This window comes from Alexandromys fortis, unplaced genomic scaffold, assembly GCF_014885135.2.
Source record: "Alexandromys fortis isolate MF-2015 unplaced genomic scaffold, M_Fortis_MF-2015_v1.1 scaffold_121, whole genome shotgun sequence".
Taxonomy (NCBI): domain Eukaryota; kingdom Metazoa; phylum Chordata; class Mammalia; order Rodentia; family Cricetidae; genus Alexandromys; species Alexandromys fortis.
The window spans coordinates 5,155,598-5,181,374 of NW_026068037.1; the positions used below are offsets into that span (position 1 = coordinate 5,155,598).

At 41.5% G+C, this 25,777-nt stretch overlaps 1 protein-coding gene across 3 annotated transcripts in view; it reads left to right on the forward strand.

The window, feature by feature from the left end:
- Positions 1–25,569, forward strand: part of Kat2b (lysine acetyltransferase 2B) — a 142,399-nt gene extending 116,830 nt beyond the window's left edge. For 2 of the 3 annotated variants that reach the window (XM_050165083.1, XM_050165084.1), the window contains exons 10-18: positions 6,804–7,012; positions 8,340–8,466; positions 14,157–14,267; positions 14,746–14,889; positions 18,106–18,220; positions 19,793–19,829; positions 20,025–20,088; positions 20,181–20,265; positions 23,418–25,569. In XM_050165083.1, coding sequence (XP_050021040.1) covers positions 6,804–7,012; positions 8,340–8,466; positions 14,157–14,267; positions 14,746–14,889; positions 18,106–18,220; positions 19,793–19,829; positions 20,025–20,088; positions 20,181–20,265; positions 23,418–23,611 — 1,086 coding nt within the window. In that variant the 3' untranslated portion in view covers positions 23,612–25,569. The remainder of the gene's footprint in view (positions 1–6,803; positions 7,013–8,339; positions 8,467–14,156; positions 14,268–14,745; positions 14,890–18,105; positions 18,221–19,792; positions 19,830–20,024; positions 20,089–20,180; positions 20,266–23,417) is intronic. The other variant, XR_007595850.1, reaches the window with a different exon arrangement.
- The last annotated feature ends 208 nt before the right edge of the window (positions 25,570–25,777 follow it).

Genomic DNA, 25,777 nt, shown 5'->3' on the forward strand with positions numbered 1-25,777 from the left:
TAGGAAGCGGTCTCCTGTGCCCACTTGTTGTAGTGTAGTTCCCACTTTCTCTCCTATCAGGTTCAGTGTGTTCAGACTGATATTGAGGTCTTTAATCCACTTGGACTTGAGTTTTGTGCATGGTGACAGACATGGATCTATTTTCATTTTTGTACAGATTGAAATCCAGTTTTGCCAGCACAATTTGTTGAAGATGCTCTCTTTTTTCCATTGTATAGTTTTAGCTCCTTTATCGAAAATCAGGTGCTCATAGGTTTGTGGATTAAAGTCAGGGTCTTCTATACGGTTCCATTGGTCGACTTCTCTGTTTTTATGCCAATACCAAGCTGTTTTTAATACTGTAGCTCTGTAATAGAGGTTGATGCTTTCGTTATATTTAATGTTTTCTTTGGTTGATGAGTCTATTTCCTCTATTTTATCTTCAGCATTTGTCCATGTCTTGTATCCTGCTGTGTATGGTTGCGTCTGTGGTTCCTGATTGTTTTCTCATGATTTATATTTCTATAATTACCTCTGCTTGTGTTTTCTTTATCATCTCTATTTCAGTTTCTAAGTCTTGAATGTTTCTTCCATATGTTTGATTTCTTTTTCTTGGTTTTCTTTAAGGGATTTGCTGATGTCTTTTAATATTTTGTTTGTCTTTTAATCCATTTCTTTGAGGGAATTTTTCATTTCCTCTCTAAGAGTTTCAAACATTCTCCTGAAGTTTTTTTTTAGGTCATTTTCTTCTGCTTCATCTATATTTGGTTGTTCAAGTCTTGCTTTTGTAGGGCCTCAAGATTTTACTGGTGTCGTGTTGCTCTTTGTGGTGTTGCATGTGTTCTTACCTTGTCTACCCACCTTTTCCTCTAATTGGTGTGGTTGGGGCTGTCTGTGACTCTGGTGATTAATCTTCTAGTGTCCAGTGAATCCAAGGCTTAGGTGGTTGTTGTTCCTCATGGTACAATCTGTGCCATGGTTCTAGTTACTTCATTATTCACTCCGTGTTTCTGGAGGTCTCTCAGCTCTCCTGGGGTTTGCTGCACTCTGGTGGAGTTTGGTATCTTAAGCCTGCTCTGGCCTAGGTTATTGACTCAGATCTGTTTCTGTAAATGGCCCTTCTCTGGATTTGCTCCTGCAGAGGTCCCTGGCTTGGGGTTAGTCCTGCAAAGGCCTCTGGCTCTGATCTACTCCTTTGGAGGTCCTAACTTGGATGTGCTCAGACCAGCAAAGGACCTGGCTCAGGCCTACTCCCTCAGAGGTCCCAGACTCATGCTCGGACCCTCAGAGATTTCTGGTTCCTCCCTATTCCCTCTGAGGTCCCAGACACTCACCTAGACCCACAGGGGTCCTTGCTCAGGTCTACTCCCTGGAAGGTCCCAGATTCATGCCTGAACCCACAGCTGTCTCTGGCTCTGGCCCATTTGCTCAGCAATTTCTCCTCTCTACCTTCTTCTGTGGAGTGTGCTGTCTCTGGTATGCTCTGGCCCAGTCCTGCCTCCACAAATGTCCCTGGTCTGAATCTGTTTCCTCTCCAGTGGAGCTTGCTGTCTCAGGCCCACTCCAGCCTAGGTCAGTGGCCCAGTCTTGCCTCTGCAAATGACCCTGGGCTGGATTTGCTCCTATGGAGTTCACTGTCCCAGGCCTACTTTGGCCTAGGTCCCTGGCTTAGTCCTGTTCTTTTGGAGTTTGCTTCCTCAGACCTTCTCTGGCCTTGGTTGCTGGCTCAGCCTTGCTCCTGTGGAGTTCACACTCCCTCAGGCCTGCTCTGGTCCAGGTCGCCGTTTCAATCCTACTCCTGTGGAATTTGTTTCTTCAGGCCTGCTCTAGTCACCCTTTTTCTTTTGCCAGACCTTAGGGTTGCTTATGGTGCTTCTCAATGGGACACGTTAAATGCAGTGGGTCTAGCTAGGTCCAGGGTAGAGTTGCATTGTCCAAGATAAGATGATTGTAGTTATTATAATGGGCAACATAGCCAAAGCAATGTCCATAAATACCTAACCTGTAATGGTCAGCATAGGAAAGGTGAATTTTACAGTGCTATGACTCATATGGACCTTTGGTACTGACATGTCAGTCATGGTGTTTACAGGCATGAAATAGATAAAAAGCCTAAAACATTTTTTGTTCAATCTGTATAAGCAGAAAAATTCTCAAACAAATGAAAGAAAGGCTACATTGGATAGTGACAAAAGGTAATCTTGGTCAATGAATCAATTTTCAGACTTGAGCCAGTTTTCAGACCTAGAACTTCTTGAATGAAGAGATGGCCAGATTCACACTGAGGAAGGAACTTGGTAAAATACCAAGTTTTTACTGTTAGCTTTTCTCCAGTTCTTCCCCAGAGAGATCTATGGCCTTGTACAAGGGTACACTGGGGAGAGGAATTAATCAGACTTTTTTGGGGACTATTGGATACTGGTTCTGAATTGAAGCCGATCCTGGGAGACCCCAAGCAACATTATGGCCATTCAGTTAAAGTGGGGGTTTATGGATGTCAGGTGATTAATGGAAATTTGGCACAAATCTGAGTCACAGCACATCCAGTGGGTCTCTGAACCATTAGTTATTTCCCCAGTTCCAGAATGTTTAATTTTGGTAGATATACTTAGAAATTGGCAGAATTCTCACATTGGTTCCCTGACCTGTGGAGGAGGGCTGTTATGGTTGGAGAGGCTAAATGGAGGCCTCTAGAGTTGCCTCTGCCAAGGTACATAGTGAATCAAAAACAGAAATTAGTGCTACCATCAAGGTGCAGGGGTGCTGGTTCCCACTACGGCTCCCTTTAACTCTATCTGGCCAGTGCAGAAGACTGATGGATCGTGGAGAATGACAGTTGAGTATTGAAAACACAATCAGGTAGTAACTGATTGCAGCTACTGTAGAGTATCCTTATTTGAGCAGATTAGCAGATTTTTTGGTGCATGATATCCAGTAATTGATCTAGCAAACACATTTGCTAGCTTTGTGTGGGGCCTGGAATGAGAGAAGTGCTTCAACAAGTACAGGTTGCTCTACACTTGTACTATAAGATCCAGCAATGGTAGTTGAGGTGTTAGTGGCAGATAGGGATGCTGTTTGGAGCCTTTGGTATGCCCTATAGGTGAATTACAGATGAGACTTTTGGGTTTTTGGAGTGAGGCTCTGCCATCATCTGCGGACAACTATTCTCCCTTTGAAAGACAGCTCTTGGTGTGCTATTGGGCCTTGGTTGAAACTGAACATTTGACAGTGTGTTAATCAAGTACTGTGCAACCTGAGCTGCCCGTTATGAGCTGGGTGTTATCTGACCCACCAAGTCTTAAAGTAGGGCATACACAGCAGCAACTCATTATCAAACGGAAGTGGTAAGATCATGTGACCAGTTGCAGAAATAAGGATTATTATTGAGAAGAGTGCTCCTGTTGAATTTTGTTAAGAATGCATTTGTATTAAAAATAAAAGAATTACACAAAAAAGAATGCATTTGTACAGATATTTCTGTTTTCCTTCAATTTCTTTATTATATGTTGTAACATCAAATAAGAGAATACTAAAAAGATGTTCCCCAAGGGACAGTGCTACCTATTCTAAATTTACAACATGTTGTGGTTGTCTAAGGGATAGGTTTAGGCATTATTGTGATGGGGTTGTTTCCATTTGGAAATTAATCATGATATAAGGAGATATGATTGTGTGTCAAATTAGCAAGGGGTGGATTGTGATGGCTATTCTTGATCATCAGCTTGCCTCTATCTGTAATGAACTACAACCCAGAGCTTGGTTTGAAGTGGGTAAACCCACTTTTATTTTAGACCTTGGAGGTAGCAAGACACATCTCTGATCTGGATCTTTAATCAGGAAAACAGCATATCTTGAGTCTAGAAGACGCACCTTTAATCTGGGCCACACTTTCTACTGGAAGCCTATATAAGGACAAGGAAGAAGGAAGGTTTTGCTCTTTGCCTGTTGCCCTCGCTTTGCTAGCACAACCATTCCTTCACTGGCATTGCAGTTTACTTCTTCAGGATTTCAGCTTATACGGAGGACCAGCTGAGACAGCCATCAGCCTTGTGAGACTGAGGAACTACTAGATCCTTGGACTTTCTGTTCACAGTTAGTTATTTTTGGATCAGTTGGACTGTAGCCCGTAAATTCATTCTAGAAGTTCTGTGACTCTAGAGAACCCTGACTGTCAATATTCTGTTTTTCATGGTTCTGTGGATAAGAAGATTCACTCCAGAATGAGTTTTAGATTTCGCCAAACAGCTACAGCAGAGGAGTCTGCTTCCAGTGAACTGATAATTGATTTGCAAAAGGCCTTTTTTTTATTGTTATACAACTTACACATTAACATGTCAATTTCCACATTCCACAACCTCTTATCTGAAGTTCCTTGAAGAAACCAAAATACCAAAGCAATTCTCAGTCACAAGATCTCTAGGTTTTCTAAGTCCTGTCATAACTAAGTTTTTGCAAAAGCTTTGAACCCTTCAGGAAGAACTCAGATAAGTTTCAGACACTTCAAACAAAGGGTGTCAGTAACTAAAGGTAACATTACTCACTCATATTTGGTTTCTAGCAATAAATAAAGGACATTGAGCCTATAATTCGGGTTCTTAGAGAAGCTAAATAAGAAGGAGAACCCAAAGAAAAACATATAGGCATCCTCCTGAATATTAACCTTCATCAGGCGATGAAAGGAGACAGAGACAGAGACCCACATTGGAGCACCGGACTGAAATCTCAAGGTCCAAATCAGGAGCAGAAGGAGAGAGAGCACAAGCAAGAACTCAGGACCGCGAGGGGTGCACCCACACACTGAGACAATGGGGATGTCCTATCGGGAACTCACCAAGGCCAGCTGGCCTGGGTCTGAAAAAGCCTGGGTTAAAACCGGTCTCGCTGAACATAGTGGACAATGAGGACTACTGAGACCACAAAAGGCAGTTCAAAGCCTAGGTGCTAGTACTCTGGAATTCAAGCCAGACACAGTGGTCTGTCAGATCTCCTGCCACACGACTAGTCTGGAGTATTGAATTTAGCTTGGCAGCAAGCACACTTCTTAGCCATCTCACTGCCCCCCAGTTCAAAAGTTTTATATCTTTTTTTTTTTTTTGATGTCTATGTGTTTACATATAGATCAGGCATGTGTGCTGCCCACAGAAGCAAGCAAAGGGGCATTGGTTCCTCTGGAACTGGAGTTGCAGGCAGTTGTGAACCTCCCAGTATGGGTGCTGGGAACCAAGCGTGGGTCCTCTGTGGAACAGCAGGCACTGAGCCCTCTCTCTTTCTAGGGCTCCCACCATCCTTAAAGTTTTATTAGAACATCATGGCAAATATGCCTTACCAGTGATTCTGTGCAATCTTTTAAACTACAACAGCAATTGAGTAGTTAAGAAACCATATGATTCAAAATGTCTAAAATGTTTATTATTTTTTAAATAATGCATACATGTTTTTCTGTGTAGGAGTGTGTATGTGTGTGAGTGCAGTGCCAGAGAAGTGTCAGATCCTCTGGGCTGGAGTCACCTAATGTGCAAGCTAAGACCTACACGTGGGCCGTTTCTAAGAGCAGTACATGCTATTAAAACTGAACCATTTTTCCAACCCCCTAAAATATTGCCTTAAAATTAATTTTTACATTAATCCATGAGTTTATATGAGCATGGGGGCACATTGCCTGTGGCAGATTCTCTCAAATAAACACACAACTTGCCTTTTGACTACTCTAAGTAGCCAGCTTGCTGTAGTGTTGGAACTGCAGGCAGGCCACCAGACCCTCCTAACTTCTGTAGGTGCTGGGGATCGAACCCTTGTTTTCACATTGTGAGCCTTCTTTCCAACTCTTCTAAAACATTTTCTATTTGTTCTTTTTTAAAAATGTTACCTGGAGCCGGGCGGTGGTGGCGCTTTAATCCCAGTACTCGGGAGGCAGAGGCAGGCGGATCTCTGTGAGTTCAAGGCCAGCCTGGTCTACCAGAGCTAGCTCCAGGATGTGAACCAAAAGCTAGGGAGAAACCCTGTCTCGAAAAATCCAAAAAAAAAAAAAAAAATGTTACCTGGTCCAAAGTGGTGGTATAATCTTCTTATCAGTGGAAAGCTGAGGCTGGAGGATGTTAGTTCAAGGCCAGTTTATACCACACAGCAAGACTCTGTCTCAACAAAATTTTGCTGATGCCTAATTCATGCAGTGTTATCTTTTGATAATGCTTTGTCTAGTTAATTTATTCATTTATTTGTGTGGGTGTGGTTTCTCATGCCTATGTACACATAAAGGCCAGAAGAGGAGAAGAGGGTATCCAGTATCTTTTTTTTATAATTATTTGTCAAGTCTTTTTTTTTTTTTTTTTCTGGTTTTTTGAGACAGGGTTTCTCTGTGGCTTTGGAGCCTGTCCTGGCACTAGCTCTTGTAGACCAGGCTGGTCTCGAACTCACAGAGATCCGCCTGCCCCTGCCTCCCGAGTGCTGGGATTAAAGGCGTGTGCCACCATCGCCCCCAGCTTTGTCAAGTCTTTTGAGGCATATGTGTCTCTTCCTTCTTAGGCTTACAAGTGTTCAAAGGATGCACCTGGCTTGTTACGTGGACTCTAGAATCCAAACTTCAGTTTTTCTGATTGCACAGTAAACCCTTTTAACTGCTGAATCATCTACTTCTTAATCCACTTTTCCATTTTGTCTTCAGAACTTGTAGTGTGGATGCACAGCTGCTCTCATGCACTTGTGTTTAAAACCCTGAAATTCATACCAGAGTCTTGTTAGAACAGGGAAAGTGTTCGTGTGTTCCAGTTCACTGTTTTCAAAGAAGAGCCCTTTGTAATCTCTTCTTGTCTCCTGGATCCCAGACCAATTTCTTGTCAGCACATTCAGCCAGAGACGAGGCAGCAAGACTGGAAGAGCGCAGGGGTGTCATTGAATTCCATGTGGTGGGCAATTCCTTGAGCCAGAAACCGAGCAAGAAGATGCTGATGTGGCTGGTGGGTCTGCAGAATGTGTTTTCTCACCAGCTGCCCCGAATGCCCAAAGAATACATCACACGACTCGTGTTCGACCCGTAAGTCCAACTCATTCTTCATTCCTTCTTTAATGCAAGAGAGAACTATTTAGTGACATTTAGCCCTTGGAATCCAGCTACCTCCTATCTTGATATGAATACATAGTTACAATGATATAATTTTCATGTCAAAGTCATAAAGATTAATCTATCAATGAATCTTAAATGTTCTTGTTAATAGATTGAAGCTTTATAAATTGCTGGGATTCATAAGATGGTTTAGTCGGTAAATTCTCTTGCTGCCAAACCTTATGATCTAAGTTTTATCCTGGGACCCACATGGTAGGTGAGATTCAACTCCCATAAATTTTTCTCTGACTTCTACACTTGAGTGGCATGCATTTGTGTGCATGCACATACACACACACACACACACACACACACACACACACGAGGAGAGAGTGGCATGTACTCACACACTTGAACACACAAGCAAACAAATGAATGAAATAAAAAATACTAAGCTGATGAGGAGCCTTCTGCACCACATTCTGTGAGAACATAGGAATACTAACGTGTTTTACTGCGGTCAGTGCATTCCTTGTTTTGTTGTATTGGATAGGTACCATTGTAGCCCAAGTACTGCAGGTAGGGTTGCACCAAAGTTTTGTTGGATCTTCAGGCAAAGTACAGAGCACAAGATAATCCATTTGTGCAATGTGCTTCTGTAAACACTAGGAAAATTATTGGGATTTGGAATAGATTACCCTAGGAAATCCAGTGCTTTCAGGAAGAAAAAAAAAATCCAAGGATGAAGTTGTAGCTCACTGGTATAAGGCTTACCTGGAGAAAACAAAGCTTTAGGTTTAATCCACAATATATAAGAAAAAATGAAATCTAAAAATCCCAACAACTTGGAATTAAACTCCATTTGTTTTTACTTTACCCTCGTTAGCCAGTCAGCCTGTGTGAAATGTGATCTGAAAATGGGGCAAGTCCGAGTGAGACAGTCTGGGGGATTCCACACTGCAGGACTTGACAGTTCCTACATGTGGATGCTGTGTTCTTTGCTGTGATGTTACTATCACTGTGCGAACTCTTCAGGAATGGGTGCCACCCTTAGCTGCTACTTTGAGCTCTGTGCTCTCCTAGAGCCCTCCAAGCACATACTTTCAGGCTCACGTTCTTCTAAGGAAATTCTCCCTTTGTGTTTGGTGGGAGCTCTGAAGTAGGCTTGCCCTAAATACTACAGGAAAATGACTACCTGGTGAGCTGGTGTCTAGATGAAAGAACCCACTCCTGCTCCAAGTCTTCTTACACAACAAGGAACATCTCCAAAAGTATTTTATATAACCAAGAAAGATAAAGCTTAACCTTATTCTTTCAGGAAACACAAAACCCTTGCTTTAATTAAAGATGGCCGTGTCATTGGTGGTATCTGTTTCCGGATGTTTCCATCCCAGGGATTCACGGAAATTGTTTTCTGTGCAGTAACTTCAAATGAACAAGTCAAGGTAAGAGAAACCCAGGATCTTAGCAGAAAAGCACTCGGGAAGGAGAGATGTGGGAGTCGGTCACCCAAAGGAAGTTCTTTACTTCCAACTATTATCACCTGCCAGAGTAGGACTCTGGCCCTCGATAAATTTAAATGGAGACCTGAGTCTCAGTAGTTTACCCTGAAGCAACACCTGGTTGTAGGAAGAACCACAAGCTGAGATTACTTGACCTCCACCCAAGAACAGACCATTCAAAGGAAATGCCATCCACTATAGACAGGATCACCTGCCGGCACACACTCACCATGACACCCTAGACAAATGTCAGCCAATCTGGGGTCCTGAACCTCAGAAACCCCTCACCCCCACCTTTACTACTATAAAACCCTATTCTAACTGAGCTTGGGGCTCTCCATTTATTCCAATACACTGGACATGCGGAGAGACCGAGTTTGCAAACCTACTTAAAATAAAGGTTCTTTGCTTTTACATATGGGATACTGTCTCCTTGTTGGCTTTCTCGGGGACTTTGTGGATTTGGGCATAATAAGAGGCAGGCAGGTGAGTTTGACGCCAACTTGGTTAACCTATTAAGTTCCAGGACAACCAGGCAGACTCTGTCTAAAAAGAGAGAGGGTGAGGGAGAGAAAGAGACAGAGACACAGAGAGACAGAGAGAAGAGAAGTTGTGAGAAATTTCCAAATAATGAAGAAAGCATTTCCATGGATTTGGTTCAGAGCATTCTCTTGACCCCAGATGTCTATGAATGCTATTCTAGCATTTTGTCATAGAGCGGTTGCCGTCATCCCTTATGTGGGCTATGAGCCTGCTGGAGTCCTCCTTTCCCTGTGCCGTGTTGCTGTACCTGGCACGGGCCCTGTGTTCCTGGGAGCTAAGGTTGGATTGTCTTTGGTTTGCCTGCAATAACTTAGATGTGCCGGGCAGAAAGAGCTCTTCTGTAGAATCTGTTACACTCCACTCTATTTCTATCAGGACAGACTAAAGCAATGGTTCTCAAGTTTCCTAATGCTGTGCCCCTTTAATATAGTTTCTAATGTTGTGGTGACCTCCAACCACATAAAGTTATTGTACAGTTGCTACTTCAAAACTGTAATTGTGTTAGTTATGAGTTGTAATGTAAATCTCTGATATGCAGGCTATCTGATAACCAGAGGGGTCAAGACCCACAGGTTAAGAACCACTGCAAAGGCTATGAAGAAACCTTGTGATGATGGAGCTGTAAGCAGCTCAGGAGTCACTGTGGCTGCAGAAAATTTGTTGGAAGGTCTGGGGCAAGTTGTCCAACAAAGCTGTGTGAAAGCCGCACAAACTTTCTAGAAGGTCCATTTCAAAACAACAAATGAAAGCAGGAGAGGGTAATTTCTCTAATGTATTTCACTTAACCTAAAATTTAATATCATGAGGAATTATCAACAGCATCTATATTCTCTGTATGTGATAAGTGTTTGAAATTGGTGTATATTTTGCACACATAGCTTGTCTATCCACTGGGTGCAAGGGGCCGTGTGGCTCCTATGTGGGGCAGCAGAGGGCCATAGTTTCTGCACTAGGCAGCAGAGGCCCGGGGTTCTGAATGAGGCAGCAGAGGGCTAGGACTCTGTTGGTTCTTCCAGCTTCAAAGAATCACTGTCATTTGCAGAAACCAAAAAGAAGTCACTGGACAAAGTAATTTTCTGTATAAAGTGTGGTTAGTTTTGTACACTCGTACTTTCTTTGGGGTCAAAGCGCCCCCCCTCCCCCCGTTAAAGACAGAATCTGATGGAGTTGCTGCTGGTCTCATACTTGCTTAAAGCTAAGAATAGCCTTGAGCTCCTGATACTACTAACTCTCCATTTTTCCCCTCTTTCAATGGAAGCAGGGTGTCTCTGTAGCTCACGCTCTCCTGAAACTCACTAGGAAGCTCAGGCTGGCCTTAAACTCAGAATTCTTGCTTTAATTTCCGGGTGCTAGGGGTTGTGGATTTATAGGTCTACAATCTAGCTCTTTGTGATTTTGATTTTGTTTTGTTTTGTTTCTTCTTTCTTTTATGTAGCTCTTGTTGCCTTGGAAACTTTGTATAGACCAAGCTGTCCTGGAACTCACAGGGGTCCACCTATTTCCGCCTCCTGCTACATGTGAGCTTTTTAGCTTTGAATCCTAACACTCAGCAGCAAATTGCAGGTGCAAGGGTCTCACAGTTTGTCTGGGGGAAGGGAAAGACTCAAATTAGATACAAACTGCCCTTTAGTGCTTTTTAAAGAATTCTGACAAGATGCCTTTTGCTGCTGTTGCTATCTTTATAACCCACCCATCCCCCAGCGTGAAGAACGAACGTCCAGATGTCTCCCAAAATATAGAATTTAGGGCCTCACTCAAACTTTGTGTGACTATACATAGAGAGAAACTTTGCTTTGGAAAACACACCAGTAGCTTATAATATGAGGTAACTTGTTTTTTTAAAGATGGTTGTACCAAGCACTTAGTTTGGAAGAACTGATTAGGGTGAACATAGGCACTTTTATAAATAGCAGAGCGAAACTGAAGATACCTTAACACTGGTGGGAAAGTTTTCAATGGCTTCCAGAGGGCATTTCCCTCCACTGCCACAGCACAGACTGTTATTTTCTAAAATCTCGAGGAAGGTGGCCAAACATTACAGACTGAGTAGGAATAACAAGGGGAAAAAATTATTCAGAGTCCTTACAGGTTACTTACAGGAGAATAAATGATTCAAAGACAGTTGCATCACGTATGGGTATGTGAAAGCTCTTAAAAGCTGGGAACTTGAAGCTCACTGCACAACCTACAGGTAGCTCAAGAGGCTGGAGAGTGTCCTTTCCAGGTTCAGTTGTTCTGAGAGTGTCTTTCAGGTGCAGGTGTCTTTCAGTAGTCTTTATTGTATATTTATGGGGGTAAATACACACACACACACACACACACACACGGGAAGCCCTGAGTGCATGTGTGTTGCTGGCACAAGCCCACCATGTCAGAGACCCTGTCTGACCCATGGGGAAATGGCAAAGCCTCTCCCCCTCTTCCCAGTGCAAGGCTCAGCAGGATGGCAAAGCCTTCCTTTGGTCCTTGTACATATTTTGATAGTATATGCAGACAACGTCCACCATTGTGTTCTTCCCTTAATACAATGATTCTCAACCTGTGGCTTGTGAATTCTTGTGGTGGGGGTCAAATAACCCTTTCACAGGGATAGCCTAAGACAACCAGAAAACATAAATATTTACAGTATGATTCATAATGGTAGCAAAATTACAATATGAAATAGCAATGAAAATAATTTCATGGGTGGGGTCACCACAATGTGAGAAGCCGTATTAAAGGGTCGCAGCATTTGGAAGGTTGAGAATTGCTGCTTCAATATTTACAGGCTGAGGACCTCTCCTACAGAGATTAGTTCTGCTGTGTGCAGCAATCCAGCCTCCCTGTTCAACTCTGTGTAATAAATATGCCGAGCTTCCAAGGCATCCTGAACTTGGGGGAGGGGTGCTGTAGTTTCTCTATTGCATCATTCAGATGCCAGCGTGTGTGTCTGTCCATCCTTTCTTCATCCTCAGTCTTCCTGAAGCAATTTCTAGTTATTCACTTCTGTGTGTACTGGGACCTGAACGCAGGTGCTGTGGAAGAGCAGCAGTGCTCTTACCTGCTGAATCATCTCTATAGTCCCAGCCATTTGACCCTTCTAATGCCTCACTCGATTGTTTCTAACTTTACTCCTTTTACCCATTGCCAATACATTGTTCTGAATCCATGTCACAAAATAGAAGCACAAGTTTCATATATAATCCTTTTTCTAAGTCAGGTATAAAATTGCTTTAATCCCAGCACTTGGGAGGCAGAGGCAGGTGGATCTCTGTGAGTTCCTGGCCAGCCTGTCTCAAAACACCAAATAAATAAATGAGTACATAAAATAAAAATTTCTAGTAGTAGTATTGCAAAGTAAAAGGAAACAAATGAAGTTAAATGTTTAAAGTTTGTATTTAACTTAGTATGTCCAAAATATTGCCATGCCAAGATGTATATTCATATTTTTTGCTGGTGTACATTTTATGCTTCTAGCACAGCCCAGTTGGCACCAGCAAGCTGTCATGCTGACTAGTGCAGGGCCATACTGTTATTCTGTGTTCTTTCTCTTCCCCATGTCACGATGCCTCCTTCCAGGAGAGAGATTTCACTCCTCCTCTCTATTCGCGTCATATCCAAACTCGCTGTGTCTTGCTATCATGGTGCTTTGGGGAAAATGTTCTTGGTAACAGCACTGGAGGAACAATTTCCAAAAGAGGGAGATGGTGCTGCTGAGTCTTTTGGACAGAGCACCCACGTGGTAGTTGCTCCCACAAGCCATTCTGTAGCAAGACATCTTGGAGAAAGTCCTGGAAAGTGCTTAGGTTGCTTGGGGTCCCCTAGTCATGCCACACAGAGACTCTGGCTTATACACTGCTTGGTTTGAGGCTTAGGAGGTGGAAGTGATTCTGTGAGGTGGTATCTGTGGGTGAAGTCTTTGTGTAAGGACAGTCACCTTTGGATGCTTTGTTTCCTGTCTTTTTATGAGGTTCTGAAACGATCTTTCTCAATTCATCAGTCTTATCTGAGCTTTATAATGAAAAAGTGAACACTTGCATTTTTCAAATTTAAACTACTCAGTTTTTATTCTTTTAATTTATTTTTATTTTTAAAATGCATCTTTATTAATTCTTTGAGAATTTAATACATGTGCATGGTTGCTTCCCCCCCCCAGTCTTACTTTTTCTTTTTTTCTTGTTGTTTTTGTTTGTTTGTTTTTTGTTTTGTTTTTGTTTTTGAGATAAGGTTTCTTTAACAGTCCTGATTGTTCTGGAACTTGCTTTGTAGACCAGGTTGGGCTCAAACTCATTGCCTCTGCCTCCCAAGAGCTGGGATTAAAGGTGTGTGCCACCACTGCTTGGCCTATATTTTACTTTTTTTTTTTTTTTTTTGAGACAGAGTTTTGATATATAGCCCAAGATTATATACCAGATATAGACCTCTCACCTCAGCATCCTGAGTGCTAGCATCACAAATGTGTACCAGAACACGGATCCTGTTTTCATATATTAAACTATTCATTTATTCAGTATTGTTCATAGTTTTTGTTTCCACTATTTATTTGCTGATTCAGACTGTGACCTTCTCAGATTTTTCTTGGTCTCATAAACAAAGGTAAGTTGGGTGTCTGTGATGCAGTGGCTAGAAGGGTTGTTGGTATCTGAAACAGGTAAATGTTTAGATCAGCACACACCCCAGTGAAGGTCTGCATGGCTCCTTTATTTACCTCGGATATGGTAATGATGGTCAGCACCATTCCTCTACCCACTTCCTTTCATCTCAGTTTCTCAAATATGGTCAAGATTAAACTCAACCTTGACATCAACTCTAAAAGCATCTAGAAACAGCAAGGATTTTAGGACTGAGTTTGAAGTCTCTGTGTGTTATTTTCAAAGAACCAGGAATTAGTATTCACCAGTGATGATTTTTGTCTTGAGCCATAGATTTTGAATGTCTGTCTTGTGATTCCTTTTCAAAATTTAGACACGCAAGAAAGGTTTGTTAACATAATAGTTTCTTCTAGAAAGCATCCTGGTTGATAAAATATTTAAAACTATGAACTCCTAAATGCTATAATTTTCTGTCACATTTTTAGGAATTTCTTTTCTTGAGTATTTTTAATTCCACAGGGCTATGGAACACACCTGATGAACCATCTCAAAGAATACCACATAAAGCATGATGTTCTGAACTTCCTCACATATGCGGATGAGTATGCCATTGGCTACTTCAAGAAGCAGGTCAGTTCCCAGTGAAGCCTTACTCTTCAGCCTACATCTGTGCACATGTTCAGGCATGAGTGTGCCCGGGTGGACACACCTATTGTGCACACTTGGCAGCCAACACAAGACAATGGGTGTCTTTCTCTATTGCTTTGAGACAGGATCCCTCACTGAATATGAATCTCTTTTAAAAATTAAAAATTAAAGGAAAATTGATTCAACAGAGGATTGAATCTACAGAGGATTCCAGTCCTAGGAACTTGGATGTCATCCCACTCTTGAGTTTACAATCTTGCTGGGATTAGTGGTGTGATCACTGCAACCTCCAGATACTTTAATTAATTTAGATTTGTTTCCTGTTGATCATTTTGTTTGTCATGGGTCACTCTCTGTGGCTGCTGTTCATAGCAGTGCAGTGATATTGGGAAGCACTTAGCAGCCAGTTGAACAGCTTTGTTGCACAGCATCCTGATAACTCAACTGATTTGCCTTGTAGGGTTTCTCCAAAGAAATCAAAATACCTAAAACCAAATATGTCGGCTACATCAAGGATTATGAAGGTGCCACTTTGATGGGATGTGAGTTGAACCCTCAGATCCCATACACAGAGTTCTCTGTCATCATTAAAAAGCAGAAGGAGGTGAGTGTGTGTGTGTGTGTGTGTGTTGTGTGAAATACAGCCTGTATATAGTACCATGACATCTTAACTTCATTGGGTGCTTTGCCTTCTGGCCCCTTTGCAGTTGTAGCTCTTTGCTTTCATCCCCCAGAGGGTCCTCAAAGACCATTGCTGATGCATTAGCTTTCTGGCTCACATTACCCTGTTCCCTCTCGCTCAAGCAAGTGACATTCTCTCAGGTTCTGTTCCAGGCTGCCTTTCAACTTCTGCAGCATTAGTCTGACTCACACACTTGCATTTAATTATTAGTAATTCAGAGACATTTCTTCTAGTGTCTGTTATTTTCCCCTTTACACTGCAAGCTGTCTGAAGTCTTTCCAGATTTTTATATTTTCCTTCCAGATAATAGTTTGTTATGTGTATTGGTATGACATCTTTTACGCTCACAAATGATAAATAACAAAGACTCCAGATGTGAGTGTACAGCGATTTATTTATTTATTTGTTTGTTTGTTTATTTATTTATTATGTATACAGTATTCTGTCTGTGTGTATGTCAGCAGGCCAGAAGAGGGCACCAGACCTCATTATAGATGGTTGTGAGCCACCATGTGGTTGCTGGGAATTGAACTCAGGACCTTTGGAAGAGCAGGCAATGCTCTTAACCACTGAGCCATCTCTCCAGCCTGTGTACAGTGATTTAACAGTTCAGTTCCTTCCAGTTCTCTTGTTACTTAATCTGCTGTTTTTCCATGACAGGTTACTAAAAAAAACACATCTGCCTTAAAACCATCTGCTTTCTATCCTTAGTTCCAATTCTTTTACTTACTAAATGTGACCCAGAAACAACACCCAAAAATTTTATTCTGTACCTAGTGGCAGCAGTCACTCACTGAGTATTTTCTTTAAAGTTGGATAAGGTATGTGCTGCTGTAAAGTGAACAAAAGGCATTTTAAATTAGAAAATCAAAATATCTTTGTTGCATGCTCAAAGATGTCTGCCTCATGGGGAGTTCCGATAGGGCTGTGGAAGGATTCCTAGTGCCACACGGGCCTCTGATACGTCTTTTTGAAGAGCTGTCTTCCCCCACTGTTTTCTAGATCCTAACAAACAGGTGTGGACTTGGCAGTTCTTTAGTGCATTGGTGGCTGCTTGCCAGATGTCAGCTGCTTGTTCTGTAGTTTTCCACCAGTCACAAGGCTTCATCCCCTGGTAGCAGAGTTCCTTGGAAGTCTGCAGATTCCCACCAAAGCTGATCTGTTTGCTTCTAATACCTAGGGAAAAGCCAGAAGCAGAGCTGTTTCAGATGGCAAAAACAAACAAACAAACAAAAACAGTTCACTTTTTAAAAGACAAGGCTTTCTCCCTCTCTCCTTTCTTCTGTTCCCTCTCGGCTCCCTCCTTTTCTCTTTTCTCTTTTATGCTCCCCCCCCCCCCCGCCCCATCTCTTTTCTCACACATACCATTAAATGGGAGTGTTTGGAAGGTAAACCTATTTTTTTTTCATACAATGTATCTTGGTCATATCTACTCTCTACTCACTCCTTCCAGCCTCGCCCCAATATATCTTCCACCTGACTCCCAGGTTTATAACTTAGTAAGCTAAGTCAAATTATTGCTGCCCATGTGCACATGAGCTGGGGTCATCCATCGAGGCATTGACAACCTATCAGTGGCCACACCCACAAAAAAAAAGCTACGCGTCCTCCCTCAGAAGTCATCAGTTGCCCTTTGCTCTTCATCTAAGGGTGGGGCATTTGGAGCTCTTACCCCTTCATGATGCAATTTTTTTTTCTTTTTTCTTTTTTTTTTGGTTTTTCAAGACAGGGTTTCTCTGTGGTTTTGGAGCCTGTCCTAGAACTAGCTCTTGTAGACCAGGCTGGTCTCGAACTCACAGAGATCTGCCTGCCTCTGCCTCCCAAGTGCTGGTATTAAAGGCGTGCGCCACCATCGCCCTGCTTCATGATGCAATTTTTAACTCTTGTGCAGACAACCACAGCTGCTAAATTCATGTGTGTGTGCAGCAGCCCAATGATGTTGAGGCATCCTTTCACACGAGGTCATGTGTGTATGCACCAGGCCATAGGTGTTCAGAGGCCTTCCTTTCACACATTCCTCCCTGTCTGCTGCCTCTTACATTCTTTCTGCCCCTTCTTCCTTGATGTTTTCTGAGTCATTGCGAAGGGAGAGATGTGTTGATAAAGATGTTCAATCTGTCTTTACCCTCATAGCCTTATTCTCAGTGTTTTGAACTAAATTTTTAAGACAGCTGCAATCACACCTTAATAAAATTTTCTTATAGAGACTGGATAACTATCTCTTATCATAAATGCTCCTGATCCAGGTATTTTAAAATTTTTTTTCTTCTCCAATACTTCTGTTGTCTTATGATTGAGCATCTTTAATGAGATAATCCAAAATCTGAAATACTCTAAAATGCTAAACTCTCCTTCAGTAATAAAAGCAGTGAGTAAGCTGTGTAAACTGAGAACTTTTCTCGTCCTGGAATGTACACTTGATCAGAATGAGCTGAAGGCAGAGAGCGAAATCTCTACTGCCCCACAAGTGAGATGGCTTCATCAAATACCTGTATGTTTTGGGGGTGGCATAAACAAAGGCTGGGTCACTGTCCAATAAATAAGATGTTGGACACAAGAATAGGTAGGACCATGTATCCTTGAGCAAGAGAAAAGGTGATAGGCAGGGAGCTGAAAGGCCGCCTGTGTGCATGCATTTGTGTACGCTGGTATGGAGGGTGACTCCAATATCTCAGTTCATAGGTAAGACATCAAGAGACTGAACCTGGAGGACCCCTACTAACCTCTGGAGGCAGCCCCTCTCTTTCCTTCTCTCTGATGATCCTTTCCTTAGTAAAGGGTTTGTGTGAATGTCACTAATGAGTGTGGTATAAAAGGATACTTTTTTAAAAGATATATTTCAAAATTTTGCACTTATCTATGTAAGGTGCACACATACACACTCCATAACATAAAGAACATAAAGAACTTGCTGGGGTTGACTCTCTCCTTCTATCATGTGGAAACCCAGGATTAAACTCAGCTCTTCGGGCTTGGTGGTAGGTACTTTTACCCATTGAGCCATGTCGTAGGACCCAGAGTATTTAGTCTTTCTTCTTTTTGTCTCATGAGCATGCATTGTCTCCTTCATTTATCTGACTTGCCCTGGTTCATGTATGGCCTCTTTTCCTAAACACACTTTTCCCTCGTGCTTTTCAGATCATTAAAAAGCTGATAGAAAGAAAACAAGCCCAGATTCGAAAAGTCTACCCTGGACTTTCGTGTTTCAAAGCTGGAGTTCGGCAGATCCCTATAGAAAGCATTCCTGGAATCAGTATGTATAGATACTTTTACAAAGCAAAATCTTCTGTCGATCATGTAAGATATATTTGAAATGATTTCCAGCATGCAGTCATTTGAAAAGCTTTCAACTGTCCCCTTTCTGTGTCTGTGTGGTCTGTGTAGTAGTCAGCAAACTAGTTGTGGGGCTTGCCTGTAATCCCAGCACTGAGAGAGTAAGGCAGGAGGATCTAGAATTTGAGGTCAATTGAGGCTAGAGTGAGAGAGACACTGTGTGGGGACAGGAAGGGCAGTAATAAAGACTTTCTAATGTCCTTTTCTTCCTAACTCAGCCTAGAGTACCTTTAAAAGAGTTATTAATATTACATAATTTATTAAGGCCTAGCACTTATTCACAATGCTTGGCAACAGGAGTATATATTAAATAGCATGGGAACTTTGGATTTTTATATTTACAAATGGAGGAACTGGTCTTCAAATGGTTGTATATTAGCATGCAGAAGTTCAGAACAAGATGTGGACAACCTGCCTTGATGTCATTGTCACCTGCATGAACCTGTTGCCTGACTTCTCTTCTTACTTCCTCTCCATGTGTGATAGAAGTCACTTCAGTTGTTTCAAGATTTTATTTTACAGTAACTTTCTTAAGAATTCTTTTTAATATGCTAAAAACGAACTGTACTCGGATTTGTAGATTGAAAGCTACTAATTATCTTTTGGCAATCTTACTCAGTTTGAATCTCTTAAGTTCTTATAATTACTAACCCTCCCACCCCTGCACACAGGCACAAAACTAAAATTCTCCATGAAAGAGACAGGATTCTGTCTCATTGCATCTGTCCTGCCCTAGGACTCTTGATGCTGAATCCCGGGTCTCACTTCCATGTGTTGTCTCTGTTAATAGCCAAGTAGCTGCCCCATTGTTGAATGCCTCATAGTGCCAGGTCCCAATCCACTACTTTTTCCTCTTTTGTCAAATGTTTAACTATTTGGACTTTTTTTTTTAATCAACTAATGTCACAGTGGCTAATTCCACCTAGTTTCTGTAGTTGTGTTTTATAGGCAGGTAAACTGAAGGAAAGGTAAATGACTTTTTAAAAGGGAACAGAAGAATCAAATCCAGATCCCTCAGACACCAGGCCCTATAAACCATCTGTAATGCAAGCAGGAGCTCAACCACACAAAACAGAGAACAGACACTCTTTTGAGATAAAGTAACAGCAGGACTTCATTGTGAGATAATCGAAGATTTCCGACTTGCAGTTTCTCGTCCCCTTTCTCTGTTTTGAAGAGTTGGAGCTCCTGCCGTAGACACTGACCAGCTGAGGCTGTAGCTCAGGGTGATGTGAGGTGTGGACTTCAGTCACCAGCACTACAAGAGAAATTAATAACTCAATGAAATTATTAATAGATCTGCCAGTCTGGGAAAGCGTTTTACGCTTTAAGCTATATGAGAAGGAAGATAAATGCCGTTAGTTTCAGTGTGTTTCCCCAAATAGACGTTTATTGAGACATGGCTTTCATGTATGGTGCTTCTAATAAGTAGTATGTTATTCTCTTGACCCAAAGCAGTTCTCATTTAGTGTTCAATTTTGTTGACATATAGGAGAGACAGGCTGGAAACCAAGTGGAAAAGAGAAAAGGTAAGCAAGCTGGGCTAGAGGACGTTGATGCAAGTGATCTCCCCTTTCCAGCACTTTCTAGGAAGAGGGCCAAGTGATGGAATTGGTACATAGCAGATAGTGGGCTTCAGTTCCTAGGCTGGGACCTGTGAGGCTGAGTGGTGATGAGGCCTGGAACATGAGCACTAATCCTTCTTTACTCTCTGTTATTTCAAGTAAAGAGCCCAGAGACCCAGAGCAGCTTTACAGCACCCTCAAGACCATCCTGCAGCAGGTGAAGGTGGGTGTGTCCTTCATTCATGCTCTTCTTTGAAAGGCTTTCCCACAGGACATTTCCATATGAGATACCTTATTTTATTTCTTTTATTCAAGAGCCATCAAAGCGCTTGGCCTTTCATGGAACCTGTGAAGAGAACAGAAGCTCCAGGATATTATGAAGTTATAAGGTTCCCTATGGGTAATGCTATCACAATTTTCTCAGATATAAAACTGGGTGATGATGTGAGAGGCAAATGCTGGCTAGAATGGACTGACTACTCTCTGTGCTAATGAGGGTGTGATGAGTAGACCGGGAGTGTGATGCTGGAGCAGAGGGAAAATGGCGCATGGTGTGCACTTTCAATCCACAGCAGTGGAGTGCAGGTAGGAACCTTACTGTAGGCAGTCCTGGATGAAGCCACCTGTAATAAATAGCAGTAGTAATATGATTTTTTTTTTTTTACTGTTCTGGGTTTTTTGGAAGACCCACCACCCAGCTCCCAAATAAATCACAAAGAGGCTTATTCTTTGTTGCTTGCCAACTTTTGCTTATTTTGCCTCTAGGCTTTTCCTGTTCTCTTACTCCTGTAAATCTTATTCTTACTCCATGAATTGCTGTGGCCCCTGGTGTCCTCCTTCTCTGGTTACCTCTTCGTATCTCTTTTCTCCAGATTTCTCCTATATTTTTGCCTGCCAGCCTGTCTTGCAATTGGCCATTCAGATCTTTATTCGACCAGCAGGTGTTCTAGACAGGGCAAGTATCACAGTTTCATAGCGTTAAGCAAATGCAACATAAATGAAAGTAACACACCTTAACGTAAGAGTCCTAACAGTTGCCTTCTGGGTTACAGATGAAAAGATAACAGATTTTGTCTTTTTTCTATGACTTGAGTCAGCCAAAAGTGGTTCTTATTTTTAAGAATTGTTCAAGATAGATGACTCAGTAGCTAATAGTACTGGCTGCTCTTGCAGAGGATTGAGTTAAATTCCCAGCACCTACATGGTGGTTCACAGCTGTTTATAACTCCAGTCCAAGGGGATCTGACTTCCTTAAGCATTGCATGCAGGCAGAATACCCATATGTCTTAGTTACTGTTTTGTTGTTGTGAAAAGGCACATGGCCATGCAACTCCTATGAAAGAAAGCATTTGACTGGGGTTTGCTTACAGTTTCAGAGGTTTAGTCTGTTATTATCACAGTGGGGAGCATGGTGCCATGCAGGCAGGTTTTAGAGCAGTAGCTGAGAGCTACATGATCCATAGGCAGAGGGAAACACTGGGACTGATATTTTAGTGGGTTCTAAAAGCCCACCCCTAGTGATACATTTCTTCCAACAAGGTCTTTTCAAATAGCACCACTCCCAGTGACTAAGCATTCAACTATATGAGCCTTTGAAAGCCATTTCTAGTCAAACCGCCATTACATATACATAAAGTTTTTTGCTCAACCTCCCTCCCTCCCTCCCTCCCTCCCTCCCTCCCTCCCTCCCTCCCTCCCTCCCTCCTTCTGTCCCTCCCTTAAGTCAGGATCTCTCTATGTAGCTCTGGCTGACCTGGAGCTCACTAGAGCAGTCTGGCCTCAACCAGAGAGCCACCTGGCTCAGCTTTCCAATGCTGGGATTAAGGGTGTGTGCTATCATGCTTGGCTACATAATTTTTATATAAAGAACTTTTCAAGGTAACTTGATGAGGATAGATTAAGCTCCTTTATGGCTGTTCTTTCAGGTGGAAAAACTCTAGTAAATGATTTTTTTCCCATACTGTGAATGTCACTATATATATTTCCTTAAAAAAAAACCCAACTTTTTCTTGACTATATTTCTGTTGTGCATAATATGTGTGTATGAGCACAAGTGTCACAGCACAAAAGAAGGAGAAATGACAGCTTTGTGGAGTCATCAGGCTTGTCCTGCAAGTGTCATTATCTGTTGAACCATCTTACCAGCTTCTGTATATTTCTAATTCAATCTTTTTCCAAATCCAAAAAATGCCAAATAGGCTTCAGGAATAGAGAATAAGTATTTCACCTATACTGTGGTAACAGGAACAATTGATTGAGAATCCCTAAATTTAATCAGTTTGTCAGTGTGTACATGGGTGTATGAGTATCACGGCACATGTGTACTTTATTTTTGGTTCGATCATGCCGTACATGCTTATTTTTCTAAAGCATTATAAACATTGTATTGGCAACATATCAGAAACAGTAGGAGTTAAGAAGGACTGTCCATAGCCACTCCCACCCAGAGGCCCAGCTTCTTTCCTCCTCCTTCCTTATTGAGAACTGCCCCAGAAAGTTACTGGGAATTGAACTCAGGTCCTCTGCAAGAACAATGTATGTTATTAATTTGTGTGTGTGTGTGTGTGTGTGTGTGTGTGTGTGTGTGTGTGTGTGTGTGTGTAGGGGTAAATCATTTTGGACTAGAACAATGGTTCAGCACTTAGGACCACTGATTGCTCTTTCAGAGGACCTGGTTTGATTCCAACCACCCATATGGCCACTTGCAACACTCTGTAACTCTAGTTCTAGGGAATCTATGTCCTGTTCTGACTTCAAAAAGCACCAGGCATGCACATGCACACTGACATACATGGAAATGAAACATCTATACAATTAAAATAAAAATAGATTATTTGGTAAGTTTAAAAGTCAAAAGTTAAAGTTTGATCATTGATGGAACCTTGCTCAAAATTCATTTATTTTACTTTTAGTATTTTATGTGCAGGTCACTGATGTATTTGTAAACCAGATGCTAGTTTCTTTCTTTGTATCACACCAATAAAACTATGAATTTACTAAAACGAGTTCAGCCTGATAATTTTTAGCAATCAAAGATTCTGTGCCAGTGTTCTACCTGCCCCACTCAGCACCCATGGAGCCTCTACTTATTGTCCCTTAGTCTCCTGGTGCACAGTAAGAGATAGAGCAGACAGGAACTCACAGTCCTTTTAATATTAGTGTGGCTGCAGTGTTATATACAAATCCTTTTTAGAAGAATAGACTTAAGAATTATTTTGTGGGGGCTGGAGAGATGGCTCAGAGGTTAAGATCACTGGCTGCTCTTCTAGAGGTCCTAAGTTCAATTCCCAGCACCTCAGGGTGGCTCACAGACATCTTATAATGGGATATGGTGCCCTCTTCTGTTGTATGTGTATATAATAGATAAATCTTTAAACACACCCAAACACACACACACACACACACATACACACACACACAATTATTTTGCTTAATCCCAAGAATTTCTCTTAAGCATGGCACTGGAATGAGAAAAATGTAAGCAAATCAGCAGCATAGATTTCTTCCTGTAGCAGGAGTCAAGAGTTGCTAATGTTGTTGTTTCCTGTTCAGATCTGAAGACCATGAGCGAACGCCTCAGGAACAGGTACTATGTGTCTAAGAAGTTATTCATGGCGGACTTGCAGCGAGTGTTCACCAACTGCAAGGAGTACAACCCTCCCGAGAGCGAGTACTACAAATGTGCCAGCATCCTGGAGAAGTTCTTCTTCAGTAAAATTAAAGAAGCCGGGTTGATTGATAAGTGATTTCTTTTACTTAGACACTCAACAGCAGTGTGCCTAAAGCAGGTGGTTTAGGTTTTGGGCTTTTTTTTTTTTTGGTTTGTTTTTGTTTTTTGTTATTATTTGTTTTTAAGAATTGTATATCATGTGTTGAAGAGACTTGTAATAATTAGCACTTTTGAAAAACAAACAAAACCTCCTTTAGCTTTTCAGAGACTTATTTAAATGGAAGTCATAGAAAAAATTATTTTGTGGGATAGATTTTACTATTTCCTACTATCATGTAAATTTTCTCTGGCATATCCAGTAGCTAACAGATGATCAGGGGCTTCCTCAAAACCTGTATGCGAGGAAATTGCACACAGTGTCAATATTTAGGGATCTAGAGAAAATTCTGACCATGAATGTCTCCATTTTTTTCTAATGGAACATGAGAGTTTATTTTATTCTGAAGGACTTTAAGGGTCCACAATATGCCTGTCAAGGTGAACTATGTGATATTTGAAGTCTCATTGTAGACCTTTTACAAATATACATTTTTAAAACACTCATCTGGAAGAGGTGCTCAGAGCAGTTCTGAAAAATGCAGCTTCCCCAACAGCAGCTGCCTGGATCTTAAGGATGGGACTCTTTGAAAGTGCCCAGGGCTTGTTGTCCTGTCTGCCTATCACAGGCTTGAGTGCACAACCACTATGGAATAATTCTCAGCAGATATGTATCAATATCATATTTGCCTTTGCTTGTGCAGGCCTTAAGTTCTAAAAGATCCTTTACCAGGCCACAAAGGTGTCAACTTGAAAACATTGGAGGTTTTGTCAATGTTAGGACATATAGCCTAAATATGTATGAATGCTGGGGAGTCTTACTACAAATGAGTAAGGATTCTTTGTATTTTTCTGGTACAATTAACCTTATTAACAATGTCTATGTGAACATTTCCCATTTGCACTTCCAGATTTATGTTTGTCTGACGTGAACTGAATTCTCACCAAAGTTTATGCCAGTATTTTAACCCCTGAGTCGTTTCAATGGTCCCTGATAAAATCCCACTAACATCCATTCACTATAAAACAAACCCTATATCTGGAGCTGGAGAGAAGGCTCAGGGTTAAGAGCACCTCCCATTTTCCCAGAGGACATCAGGTTGATTCCCAGCAGCAACATCCAAAATAGTATAATCTTATTAACCAGTTTGACTGGGGACTCAAGCTTAGTGCTTGGATTTATTTCCTGATTACACTACATAGAAAAGTGGGACTCCTGCCACCCCAGCTCTGGGAGAAACAACTAATATACAACCATTTTAATCTCAATGGTGCGACACTAATTTTTATGACGCAAATTTATAAACTGATTTTTTTGGTAAAGGCTGAGGTTTTAAAAATGTATTTAATGTATGTTTTCTATCAGCATAAATTATAATAGGTCACTAATGTCATTCAAACAGCTTGCAGAGGTAGTGTGCTTGAAGGAAAACGCCCTGGCAATGCTACTGAGCGCTGCTTCTGACACGGAGGTATACTGTGCGTTCAGAGTGTCCACTGAGGACCACACTGATGATGCCTCAGCTTTGGAATTGCAAGGAACACTCTTAAGTGGTGTCTAGACTTCTAATGAAGAATGATAATACAGATTGCATTAAGTATCTCAGACTGTTTTTAAAACCAGATTTTGCTGAAGCATCTGTCCAGCTTGGTATCCTGTGAAAGTTTGTTTCCTGGGTAGACATTCTTTTAGAGTATTGTCTTTAAAGTCAGATGGTCTCTTCTATATTGAAAGCATTTTTATGTTTTCTAATTTAAAAATTAATATTTTCTTATAGATATTGTGCAATAAAGCTGAAGTAGAATGTGTGGTTTTTGCAAATGCTAAATAAATGCTGATAAATAAATGCTAAATAAATGCTGATAAAAATTTTACATTTGTAAAATTAATATATTGTACTGGTACAAAATAATTTTAAATTATATTTTAAAAAATTCTGTGTGGTGTTCTGTTTTGTTCCACTAAGAGTCTGAGGTTAAACAGGGCAGTGTGTCAACTGGTATGAGCATGGGCTGTACCCTAAGTCCTGAGCTCGTAAGCTTTTGTGAACATGAATGGAATTGCTGCAGTCGTAGAAAGTTTTATAAGCAAAACAAACCCTATATCTGGAGCTGGAGAGAAGGCTCAGGGTTAAGAGCACCTCCC